This window comes from Hydra viridissima, unplaced genomic scaffold (assembly GCF_058129835.1).
Source record: "Hydra viridissima isolate aposymbiotic clone 2 unplaced genomic scaffold, HvirCarnegie_v1 scaffold_1, whole genome shotgun sequence".
NCBI lineage: Eukaryota > Metazoa > Cnidaria > Hydrozoa > Anthoathecata > Hydridae > Hydra > Hydra viridissima.
The window spans coordinates 33,364,779-33,381,291 of NW_028324300.1; the positions used below are offsets into that span (position 1 = coordinate 33,364,779).

The following is a 16,513-nucleotide window of genomic DNA, read 5'->3' on the forward strand; positions in this document are numbered from 1 at the left end:
TGGTACGATTAGAAAATCCGACGTTTTTTATAACCTTTCGGCGTCGTCCCTAACACGACTAAAAGAAGCAATCATCGTTAACGGCACTTTGAGTATTAAAGTCGATAAGAGTAATTAAGATTTTTTTTTGTCGGGTAAAACCATGTGATCAAATTTACATTTTATTTGACGTGAAATTTTAGATTTTTAAATATTTTGCAGCTGTTTCAAGCAAAACATTTTCTAGTTTGACAGTTTTACATGAAAATATGTTAAACCAGTTGTCTTGTTGCTATATTAATCTTTTTGTTTTTGGTTTTTACTTGAAAATGAACTTAATGTTTCACTTAATCTTTTCTAATTTTTATGATTCATTTTCTGTGTAATATACTTGGTATATGTTGGAAGTACATACATACATACATACATACACACACACACACACACACACACATACATACATACATACATACACACACACACACACACACACACACACACACACACACACACACACACACACACACACACATACATACATACATACATTCATACATTCATACATGCATGCATGAATGCATGCATACATAAATACATACATACATTCATGCATTCATACATATGTCTAAGTTGTTAATTTTTCAATTACTACTACAAGTTTTGTGAAATTTTCATTTTTCAGCAAATGTAATAATGATAAAAAATAAGACAAGTTTTGAAAGTACAAGGAAAAGTTGCAAAATTCAAATGTTTTTCAACAATTATTTGTCTTTATTCAACCTTGAAGTTTTAATTGGTGGTGGGTCTAAATAAAACCTATTGACAATTTTTTAATCTTGTTTCTCATAGGACAATGAAAAATAAATATCAAGCACTCTTCAAAATGCAATATATAGGAAAGAGATCATAGTGTTAAGCAAATTGTTTCATCGCAAAGTTAAGAAATGATAATATTAAATACTAATTAATCTTTTTTTTACCAATAATTAATCACTTTAAATAAATGAGCCCATAAGAGTAAAAGTGGACCAAGTCCATATTTCTATATTGTTAGAAATAAGCGTTCTTAGTGTTTGCATATATTATAAATCAGCCATATGTAATATTATTGATGTCTAGTATCATTTTAAATCTTTTTTCTTAGACAACAAGAAATGTGAAATGCACAAATAAATTTTTGAATAATTATTAATAATATAATAATAGTTATGGACTTGGTCCATTTTTTCTCTAAACATAATCAACAAAGCGCTAAATCATTTTAGTGTAAAATCATGAACAAATTTCATATTATTCGTTTACAATAGCAATTCAAATTAAGACAAGTAGTACAAATTCATACTATGTTGTAAAAAAACACAATTACTATTTACTAATTATCGGCAAAAATAGTCCTCATTATTACAAACAGTACAATAAAAACCACACGAATTTACTGATCATCATCGCCGCTGTCATCGAGCAGTTCATCTTCTAGTACATCCTTGTTGTGACCGCTGTGTTCCAACTTTTGATAGAAGTCATGATAGATGGGAGGAATATACTTTAACAGTTTCATTAGATCTGAGTATTTTTCTTTGCTCAGTTTTGTTGCTCCACAGTACAGTGGAGCCAAACTCACTTCACTAAGATTCGTTTGACGTCCGCGTTTCGCTAGCGAAATGAAACTGAATGATGCGCCATCATCTAAAGAGTATTTAAAGCACAGTTTGTATGGCTCGTTCTTTCTAAGTTGCAGCCATTGCATATCCAGCCAGTTGACCTTCTGATCACTCTCATCCAATTTCATCCACAATTTGTAATTAATTTCAATAAGGGCTCCACACTCTTGAAATTATCAGTGCTTAATCTTGCAACACTGAAGCGCTTCTTCATAGAGCAGTTCTCGATCAATTTGTACCACTGTTCTGGCACGAAGATCTCTGTGGATTTCGGTTTTGCTCTCTCAATTATTCCAAAATCTGCATCGTTAGGCAAATAAGAATGCCCAGAGACCATAAACTTATGGTTAACCAGTTCAATACTCGTCGTCTGCGTCAAATGCATCCATAACAGTGCAATTTTTATATTTCGATTTTGGCCGCCGCACGAGTCGCTGAATGCTGTAATAGACGTAATATCCCTATTTGCCAGATTTTGTCAATATGCCAATAAGCATGAACCGATCTCACCTGCACCTCGTGAAACTGTTCCCTCATGCCATACATTCATCACTGCATTGTCATTTTTAAGGTCATGAATGCCTAGATTATACACTGATAATTGCCGGCAATAGTAAACTTCATTGGTTGTAAGGCAAGGCAATGACATGACCTTTTGCAGGTCAAAACAAAAAGATGCATGTTTATTGTCTTCATTTTCCTTTTCTAGTTTTAAGGATTGACGCGCCTTCTCTGCTTTGCGCAAATGAATCTCATGCGCTGCTTTTGGTTGAGATTTTTTGTGTTCAGTTTTTTCTATTTCAATATCTGTTTTAAAAATGTCACATTTCTTGCACATATCTTTTAGTGGCTGATGGAACATCAAGTTAAATTCATGATTAAAAATGTCGCGAAATTTCCACTCTTTTTGGGGTTCGACTGAATCCTGTATGCATTTTTCTCTATACATGTCGTACATAGTGGATACCGTCAAATGAGCAGGTAGAAAGCGGCGAGATGCACTGTGACTTCTAGTATAGTGACTTTCGTATGTGGGAAACATGCGAATATGATCTTTAATGCGAGTGATATGATCTTTAATGCGAGTGATGTGTTCTCCCGTTGGTTGACTAACGCACGATTTAGTCGACTGCTGCTAATGTCAAATATCGCCAAGAAGTATGGTTTGCAAACAGTAACAGGCTTATTATCTGCAAACACAGAGTATACTCGTGCAAAATCCTTTGCATGTTTTTTTTCATTTTTCGTAATTTTGTTTTTTCTTACTCTTGGTCGTTTGCGTTCTACTGTTGATTGTTTCACGCAGCCAGCAAGAAACAGATTTTGTGCATCAAAATCTCCCAATTTCCAGAAATTTTCAAACAGAGTTTTAGTCTGCTCTAAAGTCAAATTTTCAGCACATTTGTTTTTGCAACTGTGATTTATTAAATAATGTTCGTTTAATTTCTTAGCTTTTTGTAACGTTCCGCCATGCTTTACATGTTCGCTACCTGTATTTCGTAAGCGCTTAATCACATTTTTCTTCCTGTTTGTTACACAATGTTTTCGTTTTCGAGGGCGTTGATCGGTTACAATCGGAGATTGAGTTGTTACAATCGGAGATTCAGTTGTTACAATCGGAGATTCAGTTGTTACAATCGGAGATTCAGTTGTTACAATCGGAGATTCAATTGCTACAATCGGTGAATTATCGGCTACAATTGGAGATTCAGCTGCTAATGTAGAACGCTCTGTCTGTATATCTGCTGCTAAGTTAGGATCTGCAATTGTTGTATCTGTAGCTAGAGATCTCTGAACCTTCTTGCACTTTATCAATGCCAGTGACACCATGTGTGCGGCTCGTGAATGCATGTTTACACTATTCTACAATAAATATTTAAATATTACATACATTCAGAATATTATTAGAAAGAATAATGTACATGTACACAACATGCATGCAAGTGCTCCCCTAGCTAGATGTTATTAAAGCCACAAAATAGACCTTTCTAAAGAGGCTGTAACTTTGGTAGTGACAGACCATTATATCTACTGTCTAACAAATCATTATTTATATTCCTGCTGAGAGCAATTGAATAAATCTTATATTATCGCTCACCAAACTATTTCAGTTTTGTCACTTTATAAAGTGTGAAAGTGCTGTATACTTCACTATATTAATATAAAACCATAATCAGATATTCATTTAAAGCATCTTACCTGTACAAATGTTATTCTTGTTCTAATATAATAATAATAATTCTAAGAAAATGTGTAGTTTATGTGGTCTTGAATCTTGATTTCTTACATTAAAGCACTATCAATGGACTTGGTCCACTATTACTCTCTATACCTGGTGATTTATTGTTAGAGTAAAAATGTGCTGCCCTCTGTTGAATAAGAAATAAATGTGTTATGGACTAGGTCCATTTTTGCTCTAAAAATATAGCAAATTTTTAGCAGTTTTACATACATAAGGGTCATTTGAAAAAAATTGGACTTGGTCCACTTTTACTCTCATAGGCTTAAATGTGTTAAATCTCACAATAGGGTTTTGCTAAATTTCATTCTTTCATCCAGCTTCTCCATTGTTAATTTTTAGAAAATACTTTGGAAAACTTTTGGAAAATGACAGAGACTGATATATCCAAAGTTATGTAAGGCACATGGTGGATCAGACTGATGGCAGGGCCAGTAAACCTAATTTTAATGCAGTTTAAAAGACAATCTTTAACTGTATTTTGTTTTAGAAAGAAAATATTTTACTAACTTATGTTTATCTATAAGTTTTTATTTCCTAAGCTCAAGTAAGTTATTATCTCCTGATTTGAGTCAAATGTTAAGATGTAGCCTGTGCTTGGGGTAATGAAAAGTGAAAAAATAAAATTATCAGGAAAAATATACACCAGGGTCGACCTTTAGCCTTTTTGTATTATAGGCAAGTGACAAATACCCCTTAAAAAGTCAAAAGACTTTTAGGGGGTATTTTACTATGTTTTTCCTATTTCTACCGTGCAAATTTCGAATTTTGCAAAAAAAAAGTAAACAAAATTGAATAGGTTTGGAACATTTAAATTCGAACCTAAGAACATAGCTAAACTCTATAAGTGTTTTTATACAAAAGCTAAAATTTTAGAATGCTTAAAAGAAATCCATCATTCAAAAAAAGTATGAAGATTTTTAGTGCCAGTTTCTTCACATTCGAATCGAAGAAATATCTGGTAAATTGTCCAATTTTTTCCTTAAGAAAAATTTGGTTGAACCAATTAAGGCATTTCTGAGCAGTATTCTCAAAAAGGATGTAATATTTCGGAGCCTCAAGTCATATACAGCTGCGGACAAAACTACGTGAACGAATGCAAATAGTTTTTTTTAATGAAATTTTCAATGTCTTAAAATAAGTTTATAGTTTAATACTATATATGGTTTGATAGAGCGTTTTTTACTCTATAAGACTGTGTAAAGTGTATTCTCTAATAATTTGTTTAAAATTAAACATATCTAAATGTTCAAAAAGCATCAAATATTTTGCGCGACAAAACCACGTGAACGATTTATAAAAGCGTCATTTTTGATGCAAATTATATTATATTCACATCGAAATCAGTGCTTTTAAAAATCGTTCATGTGGTTTTGGTATTCTAAGAACTTACAATCATTTAAATTTCTCAAGATTATTCTGTTTAACATCAAAAAATTAAACTATAATGGTTCGTCAAACTGATTCAAAAATTGAAAGCTTGGTTTTGCGTTTGCGCAAAGAAGAAAAATGGTCCATTGGGCAAATTGCAGCTCATGTGAAGATGTCAAAAGGTGGAATACATAAAATTATACACCGAGAAAAGAGCAAAAAGATCGTTAAGAAAGGTGGTCGTCCACGTATTACGGATAAGCGGTAATATTCCTTTAATTTTATTTTTTTAAATATTTAATCTTAATAATATTAATGTTAATTTTAATGTTTAACATTTTATTTTTTAGTACTGATCGAAAAATTGTGCGAAAATCTCTTGAGAATCCACATTTGACAGCCATTTGACATGGTTTGGGGGTGTTTCTCCTGGGCTGGAATTGGTCCGTTGTACCGTGTAAACGGTATAATGGACCAACTACAGTACAGGGAAATATTATCTAATCAAATGTTGCCACACGCTTTAGAAAAAATGCCTCACAATTGGGTTTATCAACATGATAATGACCCTAAACATACAGCTTTGACTGTAAAAAATTGGCTCATAAATAATAGCATAACGGTTTTGAAGTGGCCTGCCCAATCTCCCGACTTAAATCCAATCGAAAATTTATGGATTGAAGTTGAGCGACGCTTGGGAGGTCGCAAATTTCAAAAACCGGAAGAACTTTTTCGAGCCGTACAGTATGAATGGGAGGCATTACCAAAACAGTTACTAGAAACTCTTGTAGAATCTATGCCAAGACGGTGCAAGGCCGTTATCGATTCTAAAGGCTATGCAACTAAATATTAATGTTTGTTTTTTTTTAGAATCTATTATTTGTTGATGTTAGTAAAATTATTCTTTTACGTTTGTATAATCGTTCACGTGGTTTTGTCGCGCAAAGTATTTGATGCTTTTTGAACATTTAGATATGTTTAATTTTAAACAAATTATTAGAGAATACACTTTACACAGTCTTATAGAGCAAAAAACGCTCTATCCAACCATATATAGTATTAAACTATAAACTTATTTTAAGACATTGAAAATTTCATTAAAAAAAACTATTTGCAATCGTTCACGTAGTTTTGTCCGCAGCTGTAATCATTTATATTTAATAAAAATAAAGTACCATTTTTTGTTAAATATGAATGTATAGATTTGATAGATGTATATTTTTATCTATTATCGGCTGTTTCTATAAAAAGAATGTCGGCCTTTGATAACGGTATACTTAACGTCTAACTCTTAATGCGATCAATCCCGCGAGGTGAAAACACGTCACGCGTTTAAACAAAAATAACACGAAAAAAAAACGAAATTTTCTCAGACTGGCCTTAAATCACCCGAGGAGGAGAACTTAAAGACTATTTAAAACAATATTACTCATGAAATCGGTTAAAGTTGATTCTTTTAATTGCTAAATTTTCATTATCATTTACTAAATAAGCAATTACGAGGTGCAAAATCAATGAGCTTGCAAAACAAGATGAATGCTGGGAAGGGAAAAGTAGGTCGAGCAGTTAAATAGTGTAAATATGACCTCAAGCAAGCATATACAAGTTTAAAACCTACAAATAAACAACCAAACTAGAATAAAAACAAAAAACTGCAACAAAATTTTATAAAGCAAAAAGGAAAGTTATAGAAGTAAGTACTTTACGATTGTAAAAATGAATTTTATAAAAGTTTTAAAGAGAAACAATTTTTCTCACTGCATAACAGTACGACATTTTGTCTCGTGAAAAAATTTAATATGAGGATTTTCTCCTTCTTTCCACTTCACATATAACTTCATAACTACCGCCTAAACCCACGTATGCAAGCTCTTATTGTAACATTTCAAAAAGAAGTCTCAAACAACTGGATAAAAAACGGTTTGAGAGGAAATGTTCAGCTAAATAAAGTAATCGAGACATGCGAGAAAATCGTTTTCTTTACACTATTTTGTAGCCCATATAACTCTTTTTCTAAATATAAAAAAAGTTTTTTGATGATCACTTTACACGACTAAACAAATTGATCTTTGAAGACGTGTCTACACTTTGGTTGGGGAAATGAGCAAAGCTAATTTGATAAAGCATATTCAAGTTGAAAATATTCCACGCGCAACAACCTATCGGATCATCATACACTTTGAGAATGGTCTACCAAATGAAAGTATGACAAGAAAAGATAACTCATGCAAATTGAAGAAATAACAGCAACAAAAATTGAAAAACTTTAATGAAAATTCACTTTAATCTTTTAAACTTAATTTTAACTAGCACTTGATGTAGCAGCTTAACAATAACAGTGTTTAACGTAGCAGCTTGATAATAACAATGCAAAAAACGTTTTTCACATTGCGAGCATAGTTGAATAGGTCCCGGTAAATATTTGCAATAAAGTACTCTTGTTACTTAATTTATTGTGATTAAATTTTTTAAAAACTAAATGCATTGGATCATCTTTCTATTGTCTCATTTAGAAAAATACGAATTGAAAATTTAGTACTTCATTCTTTTTTTTTTCGGCTTCTTTTCTCTCGGATATTTTGTATAAGTGATTGAGTTAACACAACCAAGCATCTTAAATACAAGAAATATAATCCATAGTTTATAGTTGTGATAATTGCAGTTTTATGTTATCAATAAACTTGGCATGAGGGTTAATGGTGAGATAGAGTGAAACTTACTAATCAATATTTGGTTTAAAGAGGAAACCAATCTTGTACAAGGAAGTGCTTTTGAAAAACATTTGTCAAGCTTATACTCAGGTCTATTTGTAATCTTCTTTTTTAAGTTTAAATACCTCGATAGCTTAAAAGAGTTTATTGCCAAACGTGACGAGTGTATACTAACTATAGACTCGCAAAAGGAAAAATGCTAGAATTAGTGGTTGAAACCCCTTTTACAAAGTTAGTAATATAGTGCCAAGAAAAATGAACTAAACATGTATCATGAATTTTCAAGGTAAAAAACAAAATGATGCATACTTTAGTTTATTCTATCTTAGGATAGATAACAATAGGATACAAAGCAAATCACTTCTTACATCAGTTATCTTCAGCAAATCCATCCAAACCATTACGAGATATTGCAATTGTGTTATTCCTTCTTTATATAACTTCACTCATCAGCACTATACTCTGGCTATCTAGGGGCACATTCTTGGATATTTAAATTTCTTTAACTACAAATTTACCATTTAGATGGTAAACCTATGATAACTTTATCATCCTCCCGAGCCTACACAATTTTGGTCGTAGAGGTAAAATTTAGAAAAAGTAGTTTTTACTTTCGAGTTGGATGTGCAGACGTTTAAATACGCAATTTTCCCTTTTCCAAGCCTCATACGTACGCAATCTAGATTACCACCAGTTCTATAAATGGTCAGAAGATGATGGTAAGCTCTTAGTAACAACACCTAATAAATTTCTTTTCCTAACTTCAACTCTGTTAAAGGAGCAAAAAGATAATTCTACTAAAGAACAAAGCAACTTATCTTTTATTGCCAAAAGATAGTTAAGAGATCAGGTTGCTAGTGGAATGTCAATTGTGAAAGAAAAAAAAACAGTAGTTATTTCTTTCAAACCCCCTAATAGATTGAAGTTTCACAAAATGCCAAAATTTCTTATCGAGTTAAACTTGTTTAGAACAGAAACATTCCCAAGTTCATAACCCAGCTATCTTTAACTTAAGGGGAATCTTGAAACGAGGTTATTTATTTTTTATAACCAACACTATTCTTATGAAGATCGCAAGAAACATTTGACTATGACTTGCTATTAGGTTTTCCACGAGTTCAATATTCCCTTGAAACTCAACCATTCAATTTTACGATTTGGGAGACTTCTAAAGAAATCATGCCGCAGTGTGATTAACAGCAGCGGTTCAGGCTAAACAAGGACAGAAAAAGCTTTTTGTGACAATATTTAGAATTAGAAACATTATTATTCTTGTAATGTAATTGGGCAACCTCTTTCCTAGAATTACTTGAATCTTTACACATTAACCACCCCAATCTTAACCTGATCACTTTTAATTTAGCTCGATTAGTTTATTTAAATCTATTTTTGACATTCAACATTTTTTACTTCAATAGCTTCAACCATTACTAGTAGCAGAATTTAAGAACATAAAAATAGTTATCATCCTTCGAATTAATAGAATTATTCTCCCGAATATTCATTTATTATCCATTTTTTTTTTTTTAAAGAAAACAACCATGAACATGAGATCACCTAAACATGAAAAAAATTCAAATTCAAATATTAACCAAAAAGAAAAAAAGAAAACAACAAAAACAAAACAAGATATCATAATGCTGCTCAATTAAAAGAATGTTAGATTTTCCTTTTTTTTTTTAAAAAAAAATCTATATGCATAATATAAAAGAAAAGAGAAAATCACATCTTTATGTCAAAGAATTATACTGAAAACCAAAAACTAAGTAGGTGCAAGATAATAATCCTGGAACAGCTCAGAAAAAAAAAAGAATCATTACAGGAAATCATCTTCGGGAAAAGAAATCATCATTGCTGTTAATTTTATTACAAATTTATTAAAACTTTAAAAAAATTTTATAAAATACCTTAATCGCCTTGCTTCTCTCTCACTCTCTAGTAGGGTTAAGACATCTCCTTCACGGACTGGTCCTCTAACATTACGAATGATACTGCGGTTAGTATCATCAAGAAACTCTACTCGCACCTATACATTCATATATTTAAATATTTACATTTTAAGTTTAACACAGGTTATCCCTCATACCACAATAACTTAATGCACAAGATTGCTAGAAAAAACAAAATTCTTTACATGAAATACATTTTTTGGCTAAATAACAGCTGTTCAGACAGACAATTGGTTATGCAATCATTAGTATCATTTTAGAAGGTCATCATTTACAGCTGTGTTAGAAAATTTTAATATTTCATAGACAATACATGAGACTGTAAAATATTTTTTGTATAAGACAAACAGCTCAGACAGACAATTGGTAGAAAATCATTATATTGTCATTAGAGTTTATTCATCACTGCTGTTTAACTAAATAACATATATAGTCAATTTATACATAATTAAAACATAAGAGAAAACAGCAATTATGACAGGAAACTTGTATTGCACATAACTAAAAGAAACCAGTTCTTTTAAAAGCATATTCATCAAAAAGCTTAACCATTGAACATGATGTAGCAGGTTTTATATGATTAAACATTGTCACAAAATGGCGTTGAGAAACTTCCTTACAAGCAAAGTTTTCTCGCAATCCTAAAATTGCAGCTTCACGACACAGAGAGCATATTTCTGCACCAGAATATCCAGAAGACAGTTCAATAAGTACATTAATATCAACATCTTTTGAAACAGGAATGGATCGAAACTGAATGTCAAATATTTCTTTGCGACTATCACTGTCAGGTAAAGGTACATAAATTAATCTATCTATTCGACCAGGTCGCAATAATGCAGGATCAATAACATCAGGTCTGTTAGTTGCTGCAACTATTATAACTCCCTCTAATGATTCTACACCATCAAGTTCAGTTAAAATTTGTGCCAAAACCCGGTCACCAACAAGCGAATTATCATTAGATGAACGTTGTATACTTAGTGCATCAATTTCATCAAAAAAAATAATCGAGGGAGCAGCATTTCTTGCTTTACGAAATACATCTCTAACAGCTTTTTCAGACTCTCCAAGATACTTGCTAAAAAGCTCAGGTCCTTTAATTGAAATAAAGTTTAAACCACTTTCAGTAGCTAGAGCTTTGGCCATTAAAGTTTTTGAACAACCTGGTGGCCCATACATTAACAGACCACGTGGAGGAGAAATACCTAACCTTTTAAACACTTCTGGATGATTTAATGGCCATTCTATAGCTTCTTTCAATTGTTGCTTAACTTCACTTTGACCACCAACATCTTTCCAATAAACTTTGGGTACATCAACTGTCAGTGCTTTCATAGCGCTAGGGCCAATTTTTGAAAGAGCTATTTTAAAATCATTAATAGATAATGAAAACATACTACTATCCATATCACTAAAACCATTGTGTCCTAAAATCAAACGATTCATTGATATCATGCCTGCCTCTTTGCATAGGGCTTTTAAATCAGCTCCCACATAACCATGTGTTATAGAAGCAAGGTCTTGAATATCATTACCTTCCATACAATGCTTTACATTGGTGACAAGCTTTTTAAGTATATCAAAACGTTGTTGCACATTAGGCACTCCTATTTCAATTTCCTGATCAAACCTTCCAGGTCGCCTTAAAGATAGATCTACTGCTTCTAAATTGTTTGTAATAGCAAATACAACAAACAAACTATTTGCAGGAATATTATCCATTAAAGTCAAGAGAGTTGATATGATTCGTTTTTCAGATTCATTTTGAGAAAAACTTTGAGAAGGGCACAAAATGTCAAACTCATCTATAATAAGAATTGATGGTACACAACTTAATGCAGTTGAAAATACTTTTTTTAAGTTCTGCTCTGACTCACCATAATACTTACTTATTATTTCGGGTCCACTAATTTTAGTCAAGCTTACTCCATATAGTTGGCTAGCAAAAGCATTTGCAAAATGAGTCTTACCAGTTCCACTCGGACCATATAAAACTATTCCATGAGTCAGATTTATACCACAATCCTTATAAAGAGAAGGGTGTTGGAAAGGAAGTTGCACTAACTCTTCCAATAGTTTTAGCTGAGTTTCTATACCACCCATGTCACTTAAACTAAAAAAAATTTTTGAAGCATTATGTTTAACTTCACTTTCATTATTAAGTTTTAAAACTGTCTCTTGACACATGCAATAGTATGAAACATGTTTTTTTGACTGAGAATATTTTAAAGGTGTACTGGATAGTGTTTTACTTTCAGAGAAAGATAGAGTTGAAATATTATCTAGCACTTCATCATATTGACTTTTAAAATCACAAACAATCTCAACAATGACAAAAGACAGCTCTTGACCATAGAGAGGACAAAAAATTACATCTCCTTTTGTAACAATTGTATCATCCAAAATGTTTAGCAAAGTATCATAAACCTCTTGAAAATTGTTTTTAGATAAAAGATCTCTGGGCTCAAGTACAATTGCAGATGACAGTACTGTTAACAACTCAGTTTTCAACAAGGTGACCAATTCATTTTCAGCAATAGCTAGTGTACTCATCTGAGATTTACTGAGAAAAACAGAATCAATAGCAACAGTATTAGAAGACCAAACAGTAGCATAGGTCTCTTTTCCTTGGTAATGCAACAAAACAGAACTAGCCACTGGTAAATTACAACACTTTAATGTTGCAGGATTTACCAGCACCAAATCTGATTTGAAATATGTTATTTTATCATCTGTAAAAGTTTCAAGCATCTTAGCAAAACCACTAAATGCTTGGTCTTTAATGTAAGCGGTTTTCAAAAAAGACTCAGATAGCTTAGAAGTGTCCAATGAGTCAATACTATTTTCAGAGCAACTTTGTTGGTGTTTCCCAATATTATATTTCGGATAGTATAGATTGCAGTATCTACACAATGCCCAGTCATTCTTTTCAAGTTTGCGCCCACTCATTTCTGATATGCAATCAGCACTAGAGAAAACAAAATTGAATAGATGAGCATTAAAACTTAACTAAAAACTTTGCTCAGCTTTTCAACTTTGCTTTCTCTGCTACATTTTAGTAACAGAATACTATTTTTAATTAAATGAAAAGCTGAACCTTACTTAGCATCTTACCTGAGTACATTGACCTTGGGATCCAGTTCGGCCTAGAATTTTTGTAACCTAAGGTAACAAGTGAAATTCATGTTATCTTAAGACAAACAACAAAAAACTTAGCAAAACAACAGAGAGTATTAAATGTAACCTCTTCCTTTTATTTCTTTCACATACAAAATTGCATTTTTTTATACTGAATACATTGTAAGTAAACGAACATGTGTTGTAAATCAACGTCACAACGAGAAAAAGGAAGAACAGCTGAAGGTCAATCCTGATTATGTATCGTATTAAAATTCTTACCTTAGCTAATTTTGGCTTATCCATGATGTTAGACGGGAATATCTGTTGAAGCGTCAGCTACAATTTTAAAAAGGACTCCGAATGTAGCATGGTCGACGCAAAATCTTGCGCAAATGTTGTTAATTTACAGACTAAAAGAACTTTGTTAGGTTTATAAGTGTTGAAAAAAATTATAAATGTTATAAATTTTTTTAATTTCAAAAATATTTTTAAAACATTTATACTCTAATATAATATTTATTATTTTACTATTTAAAAATTATATGAATTTAACAGTTCAGTTAATTTTTAAATTAACGTCATTAATTCTGTTTCATATTGACGGTCCGCTAAAAGAACCTCAAAATAATATAAACCCTATCAGTCCGAAAAACAAACCAAAAAAAAATGGAAGGTGATGTCTCTCAAATAATAGATGGCTCAAACGAAAGAGGCAAAATCAGCCCTTTGATTTTAAGAGAGTTTGATGATCACCCTGGTGAACGTATTGTTGATAAAGCTCTTGCTTTTGGTAAAAGGGGCCTTATTATTGGTAAGTAAATTAAATTAGTAAGTAAATTTGGTTAAAAAAGTAAGTAAATTTGGTTTGATTTTTGATATTAAGTTCAGTTTCAAAACTGCAAAGTAAAGAACTATTGACAAACCTTTATTTCATTTTTACTTATATATCTAATAAATTTTGATATATTTAACTGAAATTATTCTGAGATGTGGTTATATTTTTTAAGACATTTATCATACTCTTTATATATATATATATATATATATATATATATATATATATATATATATATATATATATATATATATATATATATATTGATATATATATATGTATATATTGACATTTGTTTTTTAAAAAAAAGAAATGCAGAAGTTAAAGAGTTCTCCTGAAATGTTATTCTTGATATTATTGGTTAAGCCACAATTCGATTTACTTGGTTCAATTTGAAATGAAAAATTCTTTTTCTGTATTTAATTATTTTAGGTGGAATATATGGTGCTTTTTATGGTGCACTCTTTAACCCACCACCAAATGTAAATGGGTTTGTATATAGTCTACGACATATGGGAGCTGCTGGATTGGTAACAGGTTTAGTTAATGTTTTCAAATTTTTTTTATTATTGCTGTTAAGATCTATATATAGTTAAGTTCATTGAATATTTAAGTAAAAAACTCTTGAAAATTCTAATTATTACTAAAGTGTAGGTATTACTAGGTTATCAATTAGATACAAAAAGAAAGAAGAAACATTTATTTTTTAGGTACAGCTGGTGTTGTTCTTGGTGCTGGAGTCCCTATTGCCCAAGCTATTCGTAAAAAAAATGATCCAATAGCATGGGGTTTGGCTGGGTTTGCTTCAGGATCAATGTTTGGTCTGAGGAGTAAGTTATCATTTTAAAAGCAAAAATTTTTAGTGTTATTAAATTTTTTTGAAATTGATTTTTTTTACAAAGTATGATTTAGTTCCTAAGTTAATGTGATTAGTTTAACACAGACAATATCTGTGGGTTAAGAAAAAAGAAAATATACCATTAACTGCTGAAGAATATACCATTATATACCAAATATTACAAGCTCTTAAAGGTTGTGTAAAAAGAAAAAAGCTCTAAAAAATGATTTTCAAATTGAATTATGATAGGGATAAAAAAATATTTAAGTATGTTTGAAGGTACACCTTCCTACATAATTTGTAACTTTACAAACAATAAGACTTTAAGAATATAGCAATAGTTAACACTTAATCATTTATTTTTTTTTTAATTTCAAATGTTGTATGGTAGTTAATGATTAAGGTTGCTAAAAGTTGTTAATTTAATATACTATAGGTGGGCGGTTTGGTTTAGCTATGCAATGTGGATTGATGCTTGCAGTTGCCATGACTGCAGCTAAGATTACTGAAGCTTACCGGGAACCATACCTTGATTTTGATAAACACTTACGCCAACCACCAAAACTTTACAAGTTGGTAGATGAGAATAATAATATCACAACTGGCAGAGAATACTAGTTCACTTTAATTCCAGAATGTTAAAGAAAAAAAATGAAAAATAAGAAAATTTGTTTAAAAGACTTGACTTACTCTGTGCTACTATTACTTAAGCAGTCCATATTAGAAACTTTCTAAATAATTTTATCTAAACAAATTAATTATTCAAAGATAAACTTAATGGAAATTCTTTTCAAGTATTCTTCACATAGTAAATCTTTAGTATAATAGATAACTAAGAGTGTAAAATTTGAAAATTTTTTTATACAAGTTACTTAAGATGCTTGAACAATTTGAATAACTTTACCAATTTGAATAGCATGTTAAAATATGCTCAAAGTACCATAAAAAATTTTATACAGAATAAGTTTTTACTTGTAAGTCAACTCTTATTTTTTATTTAGAGTTTAAAATACTTTTTCTTTAAATAGTTTTTTTTTTAATGTGTGTATTTTCGAATCAAAAAGTAGAGATTTGTTTTGTTATCATTATTTTTTTTTGGAAACAAAAAGTAATGTCTTTGTTGTGAAACTCTGATTTAGAATTCTTTTTTTTTTTTTTTTTTTTTTTTATGTCATTTTAGCTTTCTCATAATATTTTAGATATATTTGCTGAGTTGAAAAGTTTTTTGTCTAGACATAAGCAATTTTAAAAAAAGCTAATTTTCATTACACAATAAAATGGCAATTTTTGTATAACTACACACCATGAGTAAGAAAAGAAGCAAGACCTCAATGTCACCTGATTTTAAATCCCAAACTTCAGATACAAGTGACTCGTCAAAATCTCAGTTAAAGATAGGGCACTATCTTCTTGGCGTTACTTTGGGATCTGGTACTTTTGGAAAAGTAAAAGGTAATAGATTATAGTGAGTTTTGTTTTAGTTTTTTTAATTTATAACAAAAATTGTTAAAGTTCACTCAATACTTCAAAGATTAGCTTTTAGATAATTTTAGATTTTTGTTTTTTCATCATCAAAAGTTAGAGATATAGCTGATCTGAGAGTGCCACCTACATGGGGGGAAAGTAGACACATTCCACTGTCCAGAAATACAAATTTTAAAACCCAACTATGGCATCTGTAGAAAAAAACTGACTTTGAAACTAGTTTTTTCATGTCCAAAATTGTAGTTAGAAAAATCCTTATGAAATATGGCCTACTGGCAGCTCCCACATGCAAATTGGTGGATACATATAGTTCTTAGACATT

At 30.9% G+C, this 16,513-nt stretch overlaps 4 protein-coding genes and 1 pseudogene across 6 annotated transcripts in view; 3 read left to right on the forward strand and 2 right to left on the reverse strand.

Annotated features, from left to right (window-relative positions):
• Positions 1-16,513, forward strand: part of LOC145192415 (zinc finger FYVE domain-containing protein 9-like) — a 220,750-nt gene that overhangs the window by 39,734 nt on the left and 164,503 nt on the right. The gene's annotated exons all lie outside the window — the stretch shown is intronic.
• The window catches only part of LOC145192126 (5'-AMP-activated protein kinase catalytic subunit alpha-2-like), a 68,089-nt gene that overhangs the window by 39,734 nt on the left and 11,842 nt on the right, over positions 1-16,513 (forward strand). Inside the window, exon 2 of the mRNA XM_090090524.1 lies at positions 15,940-16,158. Within this exon, the coding sequence (XP_089946650.1) occupies positions 16,011-16,158 (148 nt within the window). The 5' untranslated portion in view covers positions 15,940-16,010. The remainder of the gene's footprint in view (positions 1-15,939; positions 16,159-16,513) is intronic.
• Positions 2,119-3,491, reverse strand: LOC149894641 (uncharacterized; annotated as a pseudogene).
• On the reverse strand, positions 10,383-13,427 carry LOC145192386 (ATPase family gene 2 protein homolog A-like). Its single transcript, XM_080069634.2, has 3 exons — positions 13,313-13,427; positions 13,028-13,075; positions 10,383-12,881 (listed from the first exon to the last, which is right to left on the reverse strand). The coding sequence occupies exon 3, from the start codon at positions 12,860-12,862 to the stop codon at positions 10,412-10,414; it is 2,451 nt and encodes an 816-aa protein (XP_079925760.2). The 5' UTR covers positions 12,863-12,881; positions 13,028-13,075; positions 13,313-13,427; the 3' UTR covers positions 10,383-10,411.
• LOC145192418 (uncharacterized) lies at positions 13,653-15,384 on the forward strand. The gene is made up of 4 exons (XM_090077319.1): positions 13,653-13,844; positions 14,301-14,405; positions 14,579-14,698; positions 15,143-15,384. The coding sequence occupies exons 1-4, from the start codon at positions 13,700-13,702 to the stop codon at positions 15,322-15,324; spliced, it is 552 nt and encodes a 183-aa protein (XP_089933445.1). The 5' UTR covers positions 13,653-13,699; the 3' UTR covers positions 15,325-15,384.

What these genes read in the sequence shown, in the direction of transcription:
- LOC145192386 (XM_080069634.2), bottom strand. Translation starts at nt 12,862, where the DNA reads ATGAGTGGGCGCAAACTTGAAAAGAATGACTGGGCATTGTGTAGATAC.
- LOC145192418 (XM_090077319.1), top strand. Translation starts at nt 13,700, where the DNA reads ATGGAAGGTGATGTCTCTCAAATAATAGATGGCTCAAACGAAAGAGGC. An exon ending in TAAAAGGGGCCTTATTATTG is followed by an intron (nt 13,845 to 14,300) that starts GTAAGTAAATTA and finishes TAATTATTTTAG; the next exon opens with GTGGAATATATGGTGCTTTT. An exon ending in ATCAATGTTTGGTCTGAGGA is followed by an intron (nt 14,699 to 15,142) that starts GTAAGTTATCAT and finishes AATATACTATAG; the next exon opens with GTGGGCGGTTTGGTTTAGCT.